This window comes from Salmo salar, chromosome 16 (genome assembly GCF_965601325.2).
Source record: "Salmo salar chromosome 16, fSalSal1, whole genome shotgun sequence".
NCBI lineage: Eukaryota > Metazoa > Chordata > Actinopteri > Salmoniformes > Salmonidae > Salmo > Salmo salar.
The window spans coordinates 20,308,109-20,327,719 of NC_138306.1; the positions used below are offsets into that span (position 1 = coordinate 20,308,109).

At 43.7% G+C, this 19,611-nt stretch overlaps 1 protein-coding gene across 6 annotated transcripts; it reads right to left on the minus strand.

Annotated features, from left to right (window-relative positions):
* Positions 1 to 1,372: 1,372 nt before the first annotated feature.
* Positions 1,373 to 17,141, minus strand: agbl2 (AGBL carboxypeptidase 2). 6 transcript variants are annotated; one of them, XR_001321319.3, is made up of 24 exons: positions 16,179 to 16,550; positions 15,949 to 15,995; positions 14,674 to 14,740; positions 14,164 to 14,310; positions 11,435 to 11,614; positions 11,136 to 11,243; positions 10,863 to 11,013; positions 10,064 to 10,730; positions 9,777 to 9,919; positions 9,461 to 9,620; positions 9,179 to 9,305; positions 9,002 to 9,102; positions 8,792 to 8,910; positions 8,625 to 8,691; positions 8,423 to 8,536; positions 8,154 to 8,246; positions 7,926 to 8,042; positions 7,581 to 7,638; positions 6,500 to 6,727; positions 6,205 to 6,229; positions 5,668 to 6,051; positions 5,366 to 5,506; positions 4,500 to 4,895; positions 1,373 to 3,806 (listed from the first exon to the last, which is right to left on the minus strand). XR_001321319.3 is itself a non-coding variant. In XM_014148298.3 (23 exons), the coding sequence occupies exons 2-23, from the start codon at positions 15,982 to 15,984 to the stop codon at positions 4,634 to 4,636; spliced, it is 3,495 nt and encodes a 1,164-aa protein (XP_014003773.3). In that variant the 5' UTR covers positions 15,985 to 15,995; positions 17,053 to 17,141; the 3' UTR covers positions 4,466 to 4,633. The 6 variants fall into 6 exon arrangements, 5 of the variants coding, with proteins under 5 accessions (XP_014003773.3, XP_014003774.3, XP_014003775.3 ...); XM_014148298.3 differs by lacking the exons at positions 1,373 to 3,806; positions 16,179 to 16,550 and adding an exon at positions 17,053 to 17,141 and having other exon boundaries at positions 4,466 to 4,895; XM_014148299.3 differs by lacking the exon at positions 1,373 to 3,806 and having other exon boundaries at positions 4,466 to 4,895; positions 8,423 to 8,533.
* Positions 17,142 to 19,611: the final 2,470 nt, after the last annotated feature.

A 19,611-nucleotide genomic window follows, 5' to 3' on the forward strand; every position in this document is an offset into this window, starting at 1 on the left:
GTTTTACTTGCATTTAAGAGCCGTTGGAGGCCACGGAAGGAGAGTTGTATGGCATTGAAGCTCGTCTGGAGATTTGTTAACAGTGTCCAAAGAAGGGCCAGAAGTATACAGAATGGTGTCGTCTGCGTAGAGGTGGATCAGAGAATCACCGCAACAAGAGCGACATCATTGATGTATACAGGGAAGAGAGTCGGCCCGAGAATTGAGCCCTGTGGCACCCGAATAGAGACTGCCAGAGGTCCGGACAACAGGCCCTCCGATTTGACACACTGAACTCTGTCTGAGAAGTAGTTGGTGAACCAGGCGAGGCAGTCATTTGAGAAACCAAGGCTGTTGAGTCTGTCGATAAGAATGTGGTGATTGACAGAGTCAAAGCTTTGGCCAGGTCGATGAATACAGCTGCACAGTATTGTCTCGTATCAATGGCAGTTATGATATCGTTTAGGACCTTGAGCGTGGTTGAGGTGCACCCATGACCAGCTCGGAAACCAGATTGCATAGCGGCCTTGTACCTGGACTTGTACTTCAAAGACCATTATACCCTCAAACCCTTCCAGGACATTACGATCTCACGACGCAGGATATTCGATGGTCCCTAGACTCCTTTCTAACAGTCCTCAAGCTTCAATAGGATGGTCAAAGACTGTGTCATTGTTGAAATTCAGAGTTAATGTTAGAATTTTTGTAAGTCTAATGGTCGGGCACAAAATGTTGTCTCCAGTTTCTTGCTTTCACGGTATTGATGCATTTTCAGTCTAGCTCCAGTCAGGTGTCCTTATGTTATAGCACCACGGCACGCACCTCCCTTTCATAACACCATCTCATCTTCTACCATTTGTCTACACTCCAAGAACCATGAGAGCCCTCAAGCTGTAGACGCCCCAAGATCCATGACGACTGAGATTCCCATATCCATAGCCTTCCTCCCAGACACACCCTCATGTCTATTAACCTGACAGGAAAGACGGGTAAAGACTCACATACAAATTGAATATTGGGGCCAGTTTGTCTGAGACCCCTGCAGAGATATGTACTGTACTGTAAAACTACCTGCAGGATCGCTTTGTTCTGTATGCAAAAGTGCTGACATGCCGTGTTTCGTTGATGGCTGACTATAAAGATTGCCAAGTTTTCTAACCAGATCAGATACTTCGGTAGAGGGTATATGCTCTGCCAATTTGTCTGTCCATTTAGGAATGTCGTGTGTATTTGTGCAACAAAATCCAGAACTCATCTTGAAGCTTTTCTCTGAAATACCTTTCTTTCTTCTCCATCAACCATAGGACCTTATGTTTGGTTCAACAGGTCTCATATTCTTCGCCAGTGGTATATTTATTTCAAATGTGTGCTAATGTAAGCAGGCCACTTGTACTTCAAAGACCATTAGTTAATTTAATGGAGGACAATCTGCAGATTTCTTACATCCAATTTCTTGAATAAACCTGTAAACTTCCACATCTTTTGTCATAAATAATTATTCTATATTACAAAATGTTTATAAAAAGTTAGAACTACACAACTAACAATTACATAGCAGGCCCATCTTCACCTGTAACTACATTCAACTTTTACAAGGTAATAATAAGAAATACACTAATAAATGCATTTCAAATGCTTACATTTGTATGACTATCTTAGAGGGAATCCTTTCATCTTTGAAGAAAACGAGAATTCCTGAGGTGTTTTATGAGTAATTTAGAATGTCTGTATGACTCTGCTTTTTCCCTTGGGAAAGCTGTCGTGGTGAAGGACAACATGGTCTTTGATAAGATGACAAAGACACACATTTGCCCAGGCCAGTAAGCAAATGGTCAGCTGGAGACAGCAAGTCTGTTTGCCGCCAGAGAGATAACATTTGCTATTGCTGAATGATACAGGCACCGTCATGTAAACAATCTGGCGATCAACGAACAAAGCAACACAGGTTCTGCTATTATGAATATTCTTTAACAATATGTTTGAACCAGATGCTTATTCCCTGTCGGACTGGAGACCGTGCTTTTCCATGTTGATGTAAACTACCTGTCAAATGGCCCACAGAAACAATAGTCTGAAGCTTCAATGTAGCTTGTAGGTCTAAAAGCATTTTTGTCCTTACTAGGGTTGAAATATCAAAGACTAAGCTTTTTGTGTGACTGGTAAGTTATTTCAAGTCAAAGCCTTGTTTTCCCTGGTACATAAATGTATACTACTAACTAGTTCTGTTAATTTTGACTTTGGCCGTGCAGTTAACTCTCCATCCCTGCTTTGGACAATTAATAATATGACTCTCGTAATTTACCCTTTTCCTTTATGGTTGATATTAACGATGGAGGGAGATATTCTCTTTATCTCTCCTATTGTGTAACGGTGGTAAATACTGTGGCAAAATAAATACTTAAGGAAAGGAAAAATAAGTACTCAGAACTACCAATTATTATAGATAAACATTAAAGAAAAGGGTAACCATAACACTGGACTGAACCCCCTAATTGTCAAACTAATATTCATCTACAACAATATAGAAGATACATAACTAAAGGTTATGCAATATGGGTATATATCCACTGCATACTTCTTAGGTGAACCTTCAGTTTGTTTGAGGTCAGTAGGTCACATGACCGAGGAGCTATTGAAATTCTAAAGATTGAAAAATGCATGTTAAAACGTGTGAGATGAAAATGGACAAACTAAAGGGTGTGCAATGTGTAGGCCCACTGAGTGTACATTCTGAACCTTGTTTGAGGTCAGTAGGTCACATGACCAAGAAGCTATTGACATCCTAAAGTTTGAAAAATTCATGTAAAATCACCTGAAATGAAAAGAGGCAAACAAATGGGTGTGTAATATAGAAGGGTAGTCAGTGGACATTCTGAACCTTCTTTTAGTCCAGTAGGTCACATGACCAAAGAGCTATTGAAATTCAAATGTAAAGCAAGTTTGTACTTTGTTTACGCTCCCTAACTAATATGGAACGCTGCTCACATTTCCACGTTTATTAGCTTTGAAAAGTGAATTCATGTTCAAATCGTGAAAATAAGACCTGTGCAATGTTGTGCGCAATGTTTCCAACATCATGACACTTATTTGGAGTCTGTGGCTCAAGTGGTTTGAAAGCTATTGAGGTTTGAAAGTGCGAATATCTGGCGAATATCCAACCTGAAACTGTCTTAACCTCAGTACTCAGTGAATATTCTGAAAGGGTTGTAGGTCATATGACGATAAGGAGCTATTGAAATTTGAAACTTCAAAAAATTCTCATAAAATCTCATGAGATGCAAAAGGGTGTGCAATGTGTAGGCCCACTGAGTGTACATTATGAACCTTAGAGGTTTGTGTACAATTTTTTTCATAAATAATTTAAAATAGTGCGAGATGTAAATCGACAAAAAAACGTGTGTGCAATATGTGTCTCTGACATTGGGTTAGCGAGAATCAGTTTTGAACATTTTAGGAGTAATGGTTAAAGAGCTATTGAAATGTGAAAAATGTGATATGTCACTATGTTGACGGTCCCTAACTGCTGTTGGTGGACATAAGGAAAACTACAGGCGAATATCCAACCTGAATCAACCTGAGTCTTAACCTCGGTCGCAGATTTTCCAATTTCAAAACGATTTGGAGCACAACACGAATTAGAAAAATAAATGCAGTACTTTTCAATGTGTGAGATGTAAGAGGTGTGCCGTGGTTGCATGAGATGAGGGTCAAATCCATGTGTCTCACGGTCAATGCGTGAGAGTTGGCACCTCTGATTTGATGGGATTCAGGATCTGAGGGCCGCCTGACTGCTCGGTTGAACGGACACACAGAAACAGAGATGAACACTGGGAAACAGAGGAAAGAGAGTCGTGTAAATCTCCTACTAATGTTGATTATGATTAAGGAGAAACTTACATGCTACTTACATGTATCTCAAGTTAGGATTAAGCCCTCAGTTTTGTATCAGTGGACCATGTTCAGATGAATTTTCATACCATGTGCACCTGGAGTAATTTTTTTGTACAGATGTGAAGAGATTAAATGTTTGTCTTTTTAGTCACATATACTGTATATTTTTTTTTGTCACGTGATATGTGGATGTCTCACCCAGCTATCTTAAGATGAATGCACTAATTTTAAGTCGCTCTGGACAAGTGTCTGCTAAATATCTATGTTTCACAAGGTTTATGCTACAGTAACATTGAGTCTGAATGATGAAGACATGCTTACACAGTTTGATAATACTACACGGGCTGCCCAGTAATACTGACACAGTATTTTCTGGACCGATGTTATATGATACTTTAACAATGATGAGTTGTCTCTTGATTAACAGAAATCATTTCTGCATTGGGAGTGACTCAATCTGATTATGCCCCATTTGAGAAATGAAAAATAAATAATTGACATTATGAAAAATGGATACAAAATATAAAAAGTATGCAAAACAGTTCAGTTAGATTTAAAGTGACATGTAGACTCATCAAATAAGAAAGGCACACAATTGAGGCAAAAATACATGTAATTTCGATATCCACCTGAAAGGCAATGTGCTGTACATCTTCTTGTGGTGAAAATAGAGCAGAAACTCCCTATAGCCTCCGCCCATCTTCAGGGGTTCATATCAGCAGTCTGTCTGGTACATTTGTCAATGTGTGTCCCTGCCTGGTTCTCAGCTCAAAGGTGCTGTACTGCGAGGAGGGGCAGACCCTGACGGTCTGGCAACCATCCTCTTCTCCAGATCCATCCCTGCTTCCTCCCCTCTCCCACTGGAGTGGAACCTGGAGGTCTTGGCCAGGCTGAGTTTCTGGAGCCTACGTAGACTGTCTAGCTGTGGGGGCGGATGATCTATCTTGGTGAGGGTGGTCGAGGACATCTGGGGTAAAATGCCCATTTCCTGTTTATCCTCCTCTTGCAATGTCTGTTGGGCCAACCTGAGAAGAATAGTACCATTCAGAGATTGCAAAATGAGCACTGAATGCAAGTTAAGCATTCCACTGAGCGCAAGCAAGTTCAGCGTTTCACTGTACTTGTGCATGTGACACTTGAACGTAGTTTTTAGACGTACTAGCTGGTAAGATAAAGAACATTATAAACTGGGTGAATCGAGCCCTGAATGCTGATTGGCTGACAGCCGTGAAATATCAGACCATATACCACTGTATGACAAAACATTTATTTTTACTGCTCTAATTACATTGGTAAACAGTTTATAATAGCAATAAGGTACCTCGAGGGTTTGTGATATATGGCTAATATATCATGGCTAAGGGCTGTATCCAGGCACTCCGCATTGTGTCGTGCTTAAGAAAAGCCCTTTGCCGTGGTATATTGGCCATATATAACTCCACCTCGGGCCTTATTGCTTAAATATGAAACTGGTATAAGCCAAGGGGTGGCATACCTGTGGTTGCTTTTCACACGCCTTGCTGCTGCATCTCCTCCACACACACGCCTGCCTTCTCCCCCCCTCAGCGGCTCTCTCTTTGAGGGGCCCTGCCTCTGTACTCCAGCCCCTGCCTGGTCCCCCCATAGACGGCCATGGCTACAGAGGAAAGAGGGAGGAAAGAGGGGTTATAACTGGAGCAGGGCCTCAGAGGGAGAGAGTTATTCTCACATGTAGAATGAAAGAAACATAAATAAACATCTGTTGTATATGCACTGTATTATACTGTGTATACCAATATACGTGGAGAGGACAGTAACCTTTTCCCTCTGAAGTCTATGTGCCTCAGGTCTGGCAGGAAGGAGTTACCGTCTGTCCCAGGTTTACTCAGTGGCTTCTCAAAGGCTGCTTGAGGTCCACTCTGGTCCTGCTCACCCACAGGCATAGCGCCTGATACACCTGCTGTGCAGTCCCTTTCTGGGCTCCTCCGTAGGGGCTCCAGGGCGTCTGTGTTAGAGGTCGGAGCCTCTGGCATGTAATAGCGTATGGAGACCCGGGCTGCGTGGCCTTGTTTCTCTGGGTGTGGCCACTGGTGGTGGGACTTGGCTGGGTAGACGTTGGAAGAGCGGCAGGGCTCCAGGCCTTGTGGCAGGATGAACTCAGGGACCACCCTGCACTGCATGCCCGGAACTACTGGGGAAGACCTGACACATTTCCAACACAAAACACATTTGTGTGACGGACTGTCCAATCTAACATATTTATGCCGACGATGTACGGTCCCAGTCCTGTATGTAATAAATGCAGTCAACTTTCAATAAAGAGCATATTTTACCGCTATGTCTCGCTGTACTTGCCTGGTGTGTAAAGCAGGCATCCTCTCTGAAAGACAAGAGTGATAACAGCATTCATACTGATCGAACATCTCTGCAATAGCAATATTTGGAATGTTTGATTAGCATCTGTTAAACTGTGGAGTGGAAAAGAATGCCACTGACTTCACTCCTGATTGCAGTTCTTTGTCATACTACTTTAATTCTAGTTCATACTACTTTTCTGTTAGTGAACACCTAACTTCATATTGGGTGTGTGTTCTTCATGTCAATATTGTACCATCCATTCTACCCACTCTATTTCTGTGCTCCAACCCACCTTTCATCCCAGCGTGGCTTCTGTGATCGGGGCTGAAGGGTATGGGTTGCTGCTGAATGGGGGTGGTGTGAACCCTGATCTTCGAGGTGGGCACAGGCACAGAGAAGCCACGTTGCTGTATGGCTGTAAAAGATAAGGGGCGACGCTGAGGTCCCGGCCATGGGGCCTGGGAGGAGCCAAACTGCAGCTGGGGACTCCAATACTGCAGCCGCTCCTCCTCCGGCTCCTCTGAGGAAGGGACGTTTATTGTAATGAATATTGCCCTGGAGGCAGAACTGAGCAATTTCCGCTATACGAGCCAGTTGCAAAGTACAAATGAATTAATGAATTTAAGGTTAGGGTAAGGCATTAGGGTTAGCATTGTGGTTAGGGTTAAGACAATATTGTATTACTTTGTGGCTGTACCAGCTAGTGACCACTCTGCAGAGGGTGTAACGTCTGATTCCAACTCACAAACACGTAGATACCCTGAACGTAGCTCACTTTCCAGCTCACACTCTCAAACACATAGATCCCCTGAATGCAGCTCACTCTCCAGATCCCAATCACCTGAATTCTGATCACACACCTGTATGTCATTATCACACACTATTTAGTTCAGTTCTTTGCACCCCATCATTGTGAGGTATTGTTTGTTTTTTGACACAATTCTATTCGAAGCGCTGGGTTTCCTGTAATTAATCCTTCTGTGTATGATAGTTTTTGCCTGCCTCCCTCCCTAACGACGCCTATTCCCTGCCTGTACTTTAGCCTATCGGATTTCCTGTTATCAACCTATTGCTTGATCTCCCGGTCGACGTTACTAGCCTGTTCCCTGCCTGTACTGTTGCCTTTTTGGTCCCCTTGTGTATGACCTGCCTGCCCCTGGACCCAGCTACCTGCCTCCTCCTGTGGTCCTTTAGCGCCCTGCACTTGAAACCAGCTCTCTGTCTCCCATCGTGGTCATTACACAGGGCAAGATTCATGACAATAAATGTCAACCTAAACATTCAGCATGTAAACTGGGAAAGAAAAAAAAATGTTTTTCTGAAGTCACATGGCCAGAAAAATAAATCCATTCCTAAAGAGTCTATCCATGTACCTGTGACAGGTGGCTGAGTACGCAGGTATGCAGCCCTTACAGCGTCCAGGTATTCATTCTGGAACACAGTTAATGCTGAGCATCAGACTAGGACAAAACACTAGGACAAAACATTGCTCGTTCATGCCTTTTGTCAAGTTTGATTCCCATCAAACTTGACAAAAGGCATGAACGATGGGGATGCTCAGAGTGCATTGACCTACTGAGAAAAGGTGGGGGGGTGGGGGTTTAGGCCCAGGTTGTTGTGAAATACCTTGAGAAAATGTTACCTGTAACATTACTTTATTGACAATGTAAAACTATCAACATGCAGTAGGGCTTGAAGGGTGGAATGGCAGCCATTACCTTCTCTGACTCCTCCTCCTGCCAGAGGGTCACATGGCCTATGACCCCGATGCGAGTGGTGGGATGGGGGATCCAGGAGCGTCCTGTCTGACGGCTCACTGTCACCACAAACGGCACCTACCGTTACATCAGAAGTGATGAGATGAAATGAGATACTGGGGAAATGCAAAAGCCACAATCTGTCTAAGCAAATGAGGAAGAGCGTGAGCTTCTCTCTCTAATCCATACCTCTCTCTTCTTCTTCTTCTTCTCTCTGACCACAGCCACCGTCTTTTCCTCGATCCTCACCTTCACCATGTCCTCAGTGGGTAGCACAGGGTCCTGCAGAGAACAGACAAGAGGAAGAATGTCATTTGTTTTGTCCCTAAAGTGAAGTGAAATCTCCACCCTTCCGAGGCAAAAGGCAATGCAAAACGAACTCGCCCAATCACGCTTGATCCATAATCATTGCATCTGGTGGATGAGCTGCACTAATGTGTTGTGTGTGTTCTTCTCACTATGTTCTTGATGTTCCTGTGGATGACCTTTGGGTCGACGTTCCTCATTCTCTCCTGTCTCAGTCTGTTCCTCTCCTTACTACTCCTCAGTTGCTTCTTCTTCGCTTGGCTCTGCTAGAAAAGAAGGTGGCATTAGACTCAGTTAAAGCTATTGTACACAAACATAACTGAGGTCATATGAAGTTTAAGGTTCGAACGGCACCTCATCAATTCGGTTCAGTAGATGGACAGGCAGGCCATCAGACTCTGTGCTGTTTGAGCCGCTGGTACTGTGGAGGAGACACAAAAAGGACATTTAGGTGTGTGTGTGTGTGTGTGTGTGTGTGTGTGTGTGTGTGTGTGTGTGTGATGCTCTAAAACCTTCCTTACCTGGACTCAATGTCAGAAATGGAGACGCTGAGAGATCCATCAGAGTCAACCTCCCGGCCCAGCCTCTCTCTGACCTCCTGCCTTAACATCGCCCGCAACTCGGCTAGGCAGTGACTGGTCTAACACACACACACACATTATGGCTCATCAACATGACAAGCTGAGACGTAACCTTGGTCACTGTGGTAGTGAGAGGTTGACTCCACTCACCTTGGTTGGGTCGGGATCACAGTAGTCCAGCAGTGTGTCACATAAGTAATACCCCAGAGACTTCAGGTCCCTGGTGGTGAAATGGGTCCCCTTCCTGTTCCCTATAATACAGAATGGCTATGTGAAATTAAGCTCTATAGCATGCATACACACACACTACACCCTGTGCATGCTTACCCAGAGTGGAGCCTCCGAAGGTGGACTCCATGGTGTAGCTGTTCCTGATGCCTAGCCTCCACATGACGACGCGTCCTGTTCCCTCTTTACTCTGATGAACCCTGAACTTACAGCTCCTGAACGAGAACTTCAGGAAGAGGGCACAAACATCGTGTTGGACTCCCTAGCTGTGATTTATAACATAAATGTATGATTGTACTGTGGTTTTATACTGGAGATGCCTTCTTGGCCAGGTCTCCAGTAAAAAAAAAATGATTTTCTTTATTTCAATGGGATTGGAACCTTGTCATTGGCGTTCTTGCTCATCATGAGCGGGAAGACTCTCTCATGGAGTCGTTGTGTGGCATCGTCGCTGTTGGTACAGCCGTACATGAAGACGTTGTTCTTACGACTGTGACCGTGGAAATCACAATACAACACCACGTCCCTCTCAGCCATCAGTCTTCGGTGCCATGGCAACAACAAGGACAGAGGGGAAACCATGGCAACAGGGTCAGAGGTCAGAAAAGGCAGAGTGAACTGACAAACCTCTCCGTAGGTTAGAAAGGTATGACTGTGTCACATCTGTTTGAGTATCCTCCGGCTTCCCGCCTCTCACCTCTTGACCATGTTCCTGGTGTGCCAGACACAGGGGAAGGAGTCCCTCAGCAGGGTATTGTAGTTCCTGTTCAGGTCCCTGCCGGCCAGAGAGCAGCGGTAGTTCCCCACAACCACCCCGTCTGGGTTCAGCATGGGCACCACCTGCAAGTCCGCAAGGGAGAAACACAACAATCAACATGGGTGTCTTTATTGGGTGTTTCTAATTCTGAAGGGAAAACGTAATTTATCCCACATGGAACACATGGATATTTACAAAGATAAAAAGGCCCAAAGTGCGTCAGCGACCTTAAACACAAAAGTCTCCCTCAGCAGCCTGGCATCGTCTGACTCTCCCAGCAGGAAGTCCAGGAAGCCCTGCATCATCCAGGAGCTGTTGGTCTCCCCGGGGTGCACCCTGGCTGTCACCACCACCGCCCGCTTGGCACTCCTATCCATCCACCCCCCTCCTGGTGACGTCACTGTCAGCACGTGCACAGCGTTGCCGGCCAGGCTGCGGCACAGCACCCGCAGCTTGCAGTAGGCGCCGGTGGCTGAGTTGGAGGTGAGGCGGCTGAGGTAGCGCTGCAGGTGGGAGTAGGTGTAAGGGTAACAGTGGGCCAAATAGCAGGTGTCTGAGTCGTAGGGGAACTGGCCAGTCCAGGTAAGGGAGTGGAGGGACTCTGTGTTGGTGGTAGTGTTGTTGTCCTGCTCAGCCTGGTGGTGCTGGTTGCGGTAGTATCTAATGTTAGAGCCAGTTCGGCGCCAGCCCTCTCCCTTCTCCCAGGCGGCTCTTTCAGAGTAGAGCAGAGGCCTCATGCCCAGGCAGTACAGACTGCTAGCCTTCATCAAGTTGACTATGGTGAAGCGATAGGTGACCCCCGCCTTCATGTTTCTGACCCGGAAGTAGAACCACTGCGTGTGCTTGGTGGTGTACATGTCGGTGCGGAGGGTGAGCTCATAGTCATGGACACCGCTGTGTAAGGGGGAGAGGGGGATAGAAAGAGAGTGAGAAGGAAAGATTCTTCCCTACACACAGTTACCCTCCCTGTAACTTAGCAACAATTTGTAAATAGGTTAAACAGTTATACAGGCTCTGTAGACTCACACTTGAACTGCCTTCTGCAGGTTGCCGCTCTCGAAGCGTGATTCAAAGGCCAGGGTGGACTTGTCCTGATGCATGGCAAAAGAGGTGGAGCTATTGATGGGCCCCCGGCTTCCTCCCACACGAGAGTAGGTGAAGTAGGAGGTCTTTGTGCCTAAACAGGGGAAAGAATAAGAACAGGAGCTAGAAGGACAGGTGAGAGAGGTAACACTGTCAGAAAATAAAAGCCTACTAAGGGCACCACTATATACCTTAATGACATACAGTTAGGGTTACCTGGGTCAATGCAGTAAACCACATTCCCCTTTTCCTCCCCGACAGGCATGGGGGCCCTCTCATGGCCCGTGGGCTGGTAGAACGGCTCTGGGTCTGGAGGGTCCCACTCTAGAACACAGCAATATATTTCAATAACATTACAATTTAGATTAACACTATACTGTATAATAGTTAAAATGGGGAGCCCACTGAGAAACAGAACTCTGTAATGGATAGCTCTGGACTGTTCTATACACTGTAGAGGTCAAAACAACAACACTTAGTGTTTGTTACAGCATATACAGTTCAGTGGTATGTACCTATGTGGTGTATGGCTTCCTTGAAGACCTCATACTCAATGGGCCAGCGGACCCCCTGGAAAGGGGTGGAGGGGATGGCAAACAGGTCCAGGGGCTCCCTAAGCCGGGGGATGGGACGCTCCCCGTCAAAATCTATTACCAGCTGCCTGGTCCTGAGGGCCTGTCCCAGGTGCAAGGTGACTGGGGATAGATTGAAAACAACACTGCATCACAAAAAAAGGTGATAGAATTTAATGACAAAACTATACCTATGCATCCTGGAGTCGCCTCTTCACTGTTGACGTTGAGACTGGTATTTTGCAGGTACTATTTAATGAAGCTGCCAGTTGAGGACTTGTGAGCCGTCTGTTTCTCAAACTAGACACTCTAATGTACTTGTCCTTTTGCTCAGTTGTGCACCGGGGCCTCCCACTTCTCTTTCTATTCTGGTTAGAGACAGTTTGCGCTGTTCTGTGAAGGGAGTAGTACACAGCGTTGTACCAGATCTTCAGTTCCTTGGCAATTTCTCACATGGAATAGCCTTCATTTATCAGAACAAGAATAGACTGACGAGTTTCAGAAGAAAGTTCTTTGTTTCTGGCCATTTTGAGCCTGTAATCGAATCCACAAATTCTGATGCTCCAGATACTCAACTAGTCTAAAGAAGGACAGTTTTATTATTACTTCTTTAAATCAGGACAACAGTTTTCAGCTGTGCTAACATAATTCCAAAAGGGTTTTCTAATGATCAATTAGCCTTTTAAAATGATTAACTTGGATTAGCTAACACAACATGGCATTGAAACACAGGAGTGATGGTTGCTGATAATGGGCCTCTGTACACCTATATAGATATTCCATAAAAAATCTGCCGTTTCCAGCTACAACAGTCATTTACAACATTAACAATGTCTACACTGTATAAAGTATTCAGACCCCTTGACTTTTTCCAAATGTTGTTATGTTACAGCCTTATTCTAAAATGGATAAAATATATTTTTTCTCTGTATCAATCTACACACATATGCCATAATGACAAAGCAAAAACTTTTTTTTTTTTAAACATTTTTGCAAATGTATTAAAAATAAACTGAAATATTACATTTACATAATATCACATTTACCCTTTACTCAGTACTTTATTGACGCACCTTTTGCAGCGATTACAGCCTCGAGTCTTCTAGGGTATGACGTTACAAGCTTGGCACACCTGTATTTGGGGAGTTTCTCCCATTCTTCACTGCAGATCCTCTCAAGCACTTTCAGGTTAGATGGGGAGCGTTGCTGCACAGCTATTTTCAGGTCTCTCTAGAGATGTTAGATCGGGTTCAATTCTGGGGTCTGGCTGGGCCACTTTAGGACATTCAGAGACTTGTCCCGAAGCCACACCTGTGTTGTCTTGGCTGTGTGCTTAGGGTTGTTGTCCTGTTGGAATGTGAACCTTATCCCCAGTCTGAGGTCCTGAGCGCTCTGGAGCAGGTTTTCATCAAGGGTCTCTCTGTACTTTGTGCCGTTCATCTTTCCCTCGATTCTGACTAGTCTCCCAGTCCCTGCCGCTGAAAAACATTCCACAGCATGATGCTGCCACCACCATTCTTCACCGTAGGGATGGTGTCAGGATTCCTTCAGACGTGACGCTTGGCATTCAGGCCAAAGAGTTCAATCTTGGTGTCATCAGACCAGAGAATCTTTTAGGTTCTCTTTGGCAACTCCAAGTGGGCTGCCATGTGCCATAAAGGCCTGATTGGTGGAGTGCTGCAGAGATGGTTGTCCTTCTGGAAGGTTCTCCCATCTCCACAGAGGAACTCTGGAGCTCTGTCAGAGTGACCATCGGGTTCTTTGTCACCTCCCTGACCAAGGCTGTTCTCCCCAGGAGGCCAACTCTAGGAAGAGTCTTGGTGGTTCCAAACTTCTTCCATTTAAAAATGACGGAGGCCACTGTGTTCTTGGGGACCCTTAAATGCTGCAGATTTATTTTGGTACCCTTCCCCAGATCTGTGCCTCGACACAATCCTGTCTCAGAGCTCTACGGACAATTCCTTTGACCTCATGGCTTGGTTTTTGCTCTGACATGCACTGTCAACTTGGGGACCTTATATAGACAGGTGTTTGCCTTTCCAAATCATGTCCAATCAATTGAATTTACCACAGGTGGACTCCAATCAAGTTGTAGAAACATGTCAAGGATGATCAATGGAAACAGGACGCACCTGAGCTCAATTTCGATTCTCATAGCAAAGGGTCTGAAATCTTCTGTAAATATGGTATCTGTCTTTAATACAGTTGCAAAAATTTCAAAAAACCTGTTTTCACTTTGTCATTATGGGGTATTGTGTGTAGATTGAAGACAAAAAACAATAATTTAATCAATTTAAGAATAAGGCTCTAACGTAACAAAATGTGGGAAAAGTCAAGGGGTCTGAATTCTTTCCGAATGCACTATATGTATAATATTTGATCTATACTGCTGAGAAAAACAAAGCCGGTTGATGGTAGTAGACGCTAATAATAAGATGCTTAACCGTAACTAGCAGAGGCATTCAACAGAGATCTAATCTGGTCTTTTGGGATGACAGGGCTTTAAAAGATGACTAAACTGACACCACCCTCTGTGTCCTCTAATCAAGGTATTACCCCTACTACTATCCAGATGAAGAGTATATTGTTATAGTTCAAGTGTAAAATAGCTTTATTCGCTATTTAGACCCATTTGTCCTTTTTGCATGTCCATTTTGTGGCTCTTATCTTACATGCCCTCCTGCCAGGCTCCTGCTCCTCATCCTCCATGTTGGAATTATTGCTGTCAGAGGAGTGGGTGCCTGGGTGGATGGATCCGGGGTGGTGGGAATCCCTCCATCTTTGTCTTAAGAGGTTGCTTTGGAAAGAATTCTCTGTGCCTGAGGGGAGAGAATTGACATTTCTGAGGGAAGCACTCTGTAATGTTTTTTTTTTTCTTGGTTTAATAGCAAAGAATGCATAAACATGTTACATAACTGGCTAATATGGCAAGAGTAGCAGTAGCACAATCTCATGTACTATGCTCAACTACTGTATAAAAGGTCACAATGGCATCTTGTTTGTTGGGGTAAGATTGATGCCCTTGAATTGATTGATTTGCAGGATTAAATTGCATGGTAATTTGACAGACAGTGGAATGATGTAGGTCAGGTCTCACCAAGTAACATTTATGTAAACAAATGATGCAAGGCAAGCCTCTTGAGTTTCCAGTAATTATGTCAGGTTGCCAAGTGCCAACCTACTTGTAAAGAGTCCATAGTGCTGTAGGTGGTGCAGGATGAGTCTCTCATTGACATCCTCTGATGGCCTCTTGGAATAAATCAGATGAAGCTTGCATTTAGTAGGCTAGGTGATAGACTACTGCAATTATTGTAAGCATTTTGTAAAAATACTGTAAATATGTGAATAACCGTAAAACACCTGGGGCCGGTTTCCCAAAAGTATCTTACGGCTAAATTAATCGTTAGAGCCTTTGTTGAAGCATTGTTAAATCTCTGAGCCATTCCCAAATCCATCGTTATTAACGTCGCACTTGAAAACGCTCCTAATCTAACGCCTGCCTCAAACCACTCGTAGAACAGCTAAACATGAAATCACATGATTTATCCATCTATCTGTGACGGCAGATAACTTCCGACCAAAGTTGACTAGAAAAACAAAGTTGCCAGTGTCTTTGCGATTAATCAAAACAAGCAACCGAGATGACTGCATTAACATATAAAACAGTTGGCTATAGGCTTATTTTAATCATATTGAAATACATTTCATGTTCAATCAATTTAGTTATATTTGGAGGCTAAGGTATGTAATTGGTCTCAATATATGACGTGTAGCCTAAAGTGTGCAATGATGTGCCAAATCGGTTATTCTGTGAAATTTTTTTTGGGGGGGGGGGGGGGGGGGGGAAGCGTTAGAATAAGCCACCTCAATATTTACAGCCGTAGGTAGTAATATCTCTCTAGGAGCTGATCCCTCGTCAGTTTTGTGAAATAATGATAATGTTAAGGAAAGATTTGAATGGAGAAAGCTGATCCGAGAGCAGCGCTCCCTTCCTATCCTATCAGGATCGATACAACGACGCACTGCAAACCTCTCTGCTTGGTGTTTTGTGAAACGCATGTTACATCTTCTGCCTTTGTAGGAAATATGCATAATTAAAACACGAAATTCCATCGCTATCGGGAAACCGGGTCCTGACTAGTAACGTTATATGTACAATCTTACCTGATCACAACAACAATCACGTTTGTGTTTTGTTGGCATAGGATACTTTGTAAAAAAAATTGTCGCCTATGGCTTCAAATATTGTACAACACCTCATACGTTGCTCTCATATAAATAATTCCTAGAGATCATTGAAGATCTAGCTAGCTAGCCTAGCAATCAAATAAATCTGATTTGCATGTGAACATGTTTATTATGGGATGCTTTTGCTCTACTCATGTTTAGGTTTTTGTTAGTGGTCCACCCAACATGTTAAAATGTTTCTCATCTAACTAACTAGCTACAGTACTGACCAGTATCTCTGTGTCTGTCTTCAATGCTGGGCACATCCTGGGTAGAACTGCAAAAGAGAATTCCCACAGAAGTTAGTATTCACGTGTTGCTTGCTAAGTTAGCTAACATTACTTAGCTAGGAACAGAACTTTAGACCAACAACAACGAGTGGTTACAGTTTCTCAGATATTATCACATATTATTGAACATTCCTAACAGCAAATAACGTTAGACAAAACCCCAAACGTACCTTTGAATGAAAAACACGTCTTGACTTGCAAGAAAAGTATGGGTGAACTTCATAGCTAGCTAGGTCACTTGACCAGTAGCAGCGAGCAAAAAAGAACTTTCACTACAATGTTGCTTAGGAACTAATGTTCCATGCACCGTTGCCATGGGATCAGGGGTGCGTTCAGTATGACAGAATGGTATTGAAAGTTTAATTCAACGGAAACGATCATGTACTGAACGACCAGTTTAATACCGATGTGATTATGTGGGCCAGAGAGAGATTGTATGCTGTGTGCTGCACGAGTTTTGCGATTTCAAGTGATCACACCCACCAAACGGGAGCAAACGCACCTCAAACCGTCACGCAACGTAGCACACGTTGAATCGAACTGAACTCACCCCAGTTCTCTTGTTTGTAGCTTTGCTTTGATCGTGGTGGCGACAATACCTAGCTAGCTACTGCAAGATCAAGAAAGCTTGCAGTGCTCACCTTTTGTTTACACCACCGGCATGGGAAGAGCACACGAAGGTAGCTTTCTAGCTGCAACTTGCGTTATCTAAAAAAGTATTCAATACAGTTGCTACGGGTTTTTCTCAACAAGCGATTAACAGTTGCTGTTGAGATATTCCGGGCAGTTGAATAAAACGCAAACTGAGTACCAGGAAGAACTTTCCCCTTCAAAGGAGGAAAACGACTGTCTGCAAAGGCTGCTTGAAATCGCTGTTATTAAACCTGAGATCAGGCTACACATAGCAGGTTCGTTAGTTTGTCTAGTTCGACTACTCTACATTGTATGTAACAAAATGTACAGTATTTATTGGACGACTCATATCAGCTTTTGCGTTTTCAATGTCAATGCGTGTATTGTGTATGGTGATTGCAGTCTACCTACCCTAGGCGACTCGTGACAACGTTTACATTGTCATTTCATCTAGACCTCCAGCAGCTCACTCTCCATGCTGATCAGGAGGTTCCCCCTGATCAGCAGCACTGTGTGCAGGAGTGGAGCCCACACATATTACAGAGGAACATGGGGAGCTCAGGACCAGTCAGTGGGAAGAGCAGCTTCCAAAGCTGGAAGATGGTACCAAACACTCCATATTCACTCCTGCCTGTGTGAAAAGTGACTGTGATGAGAACCTAATTCTGCACTCATATATTTATCATGGTCAACATGAAGTTAATTATGAAAGGGTCTCTCTCCCCAGCACCTCAACTAAACAGATCAATACAGAACCTTATGAAGAGGACTACATAGTATCAGAACTAACCAGTGAGTTATTATCTCACTGCAGTAATCCAGACTGTTCTGCAGTTCAGTGTGAAAACAGAGTGTCAATGGGGTGGAAAGTTAAAACCTGACTGAGGGACTTAAGCCCAGCAAATCAAATATAACATGGACAGAAAAAAGACAAAACTCCTGTGTCATTAATAAGGGTAGGAATTCTACAGTCATCCAATCTGAAATCACCCAGTCAACGTCATAATGCTTCTTGTCATTGTAAGGTGTTTTAGTGAATCATGTGAAAATTCATACAATGGATAAAGAACATCCTTGTGCTGTGTGAAAAATGCATTGAGTCTTCGGAAAGTATGAAAGATCACCTGCAAATGCAACTTACAGCGAAGTTTCCTTGTAACATTTGTAGTAAATGTTTTGTAAGGAATTGTAAGCTGACAGTGCACACAAGGACTCATTCACCACTGGTTCCCATCTTAGAGTGCACGAGGCCTCATACAAGGGTGAAATCATATGTCTGCCCTGATTGTGGCACAGGCTTGTTTCAGAGTGAACATCAAAGCACACAAGGATCCACAGGTGAAAAATCATACCATTGCTGTTTTTGTGACAAATGTTTGAGGACTGGCACTAATCTGACGGGTCACATGAGGACTCACGGGGGAGTAACCATATACGGTGCATTCTGAAAGTATTCAGACCCCTTGACTTTTTAAATTTTTTGTTACATTACAGCCTTATTCTAAAATGGATTAAATCCCCCCCCCCATCAATCTACACACAATACCCCATAATGACAAAGCAAAAACAGGTTTTTAGAAATGTTGGCAAATTTATAAACAATAAACTGATTAAATTTACATAAGTATTCAGACCCTTTACTCAGTATTTTGTTGAAGCACCTTTGGCAGCGATTACAGCATCGAGTCTTCTTGGGTATGACGCTACAAGCTTGGCACACGTGTATTTGGGGAGTTTCTCCCATTCTTCTCTGCAGATCCTCTCAAGCTCTGTCAAGTTAGAAGGGGAGCGTCGCTTGATGCTGCCATTTCTACAGCATGATGCTGCCACTACCATGCTTTGCCGTAGGGATGGTGGCAGGTTTCCTCCAGACGTGACGCTTGGCATTCAGGCCAAAGAGTTCAATCTTATTTTCATCATGGTCTTAGTCTTTTAGCTGCCTTTTGGCAAACTCCAAGCGGGCTGTCATGTGCGTTTTACTGAAGAGTGACTTCCGTCTGGCCACTCTACCATTAAGGCCTGCCTGGTGGAGTGCTGCACAGATTGTTGTCCTGGAAGGTTCTCCCATCTCCACAGAGGAACTCTGGAGCTCTGTCAGAGTGACCATCGGGTTCTTTGTCACCTTCCAGACCAAGGCCGTTCTCCCCCGATTGCTCAGTTTGGCCAGGCGGCCAGCTCTAGGACGAGTCTTGGTGGTTCCAAACTTCTTCCACTTAAGAATGATGGAGGCCACTGTGTTATTGGTGACCTTCAATGCTGTAGAATTGTTTTGGTACCCTTCCCCAGATCTGTGCCTCGACACAATCCTGTCTCAGAGCTCTACAGACAATTCCTTCGACCTCACGGCTTGGTTTTTGCTCTGACATGCACGGTCAACTGTGGGACCTTACATAGCAGGTGTGTGCCTTTCCAAATCATGTCCAATCAATTGAATTTACCACAGGTGGACTCCAATCAAGTTGTAGAAACATCTTAAGGATGATCAATGGAAACAGGATGCACCTGAGCTCAATTTCGAGTCTCATAGCAAAAGGTCTGAATACTTATGTAAATAAGTTATGTTTTTTATTTAATACATTTGCAAAAATGTATAAAACCTGTTGTCGTTATGGAGCATTGTGTGTAGATTGCTGAGGATTATTTTTTTATTAATCCATGTAAAAAAATAAAATATATATATATATATAACAAAACTATTCCTGATCTTTCTTATATCTCTCAGATATAGGAGAGACACTTCAGAACCAACTTCCTTTTGATATTTTTTGGGGACTGTTTCATGTAGTGAATATTTTATTAAATTTGTTTGTATGGGCTAATAGCAGTAAGGCCAAAAAATAAATATTTTTTAAATATCTTTTTGTTGTTACTGCAAGTGGTCATAAAATTCCAAATCAAAAAGCTAAATTATCCTTTGTATGACCTTAAAACAATTCCATATAGCTTAGTAGAACCCCCCCCCCCCCCCAA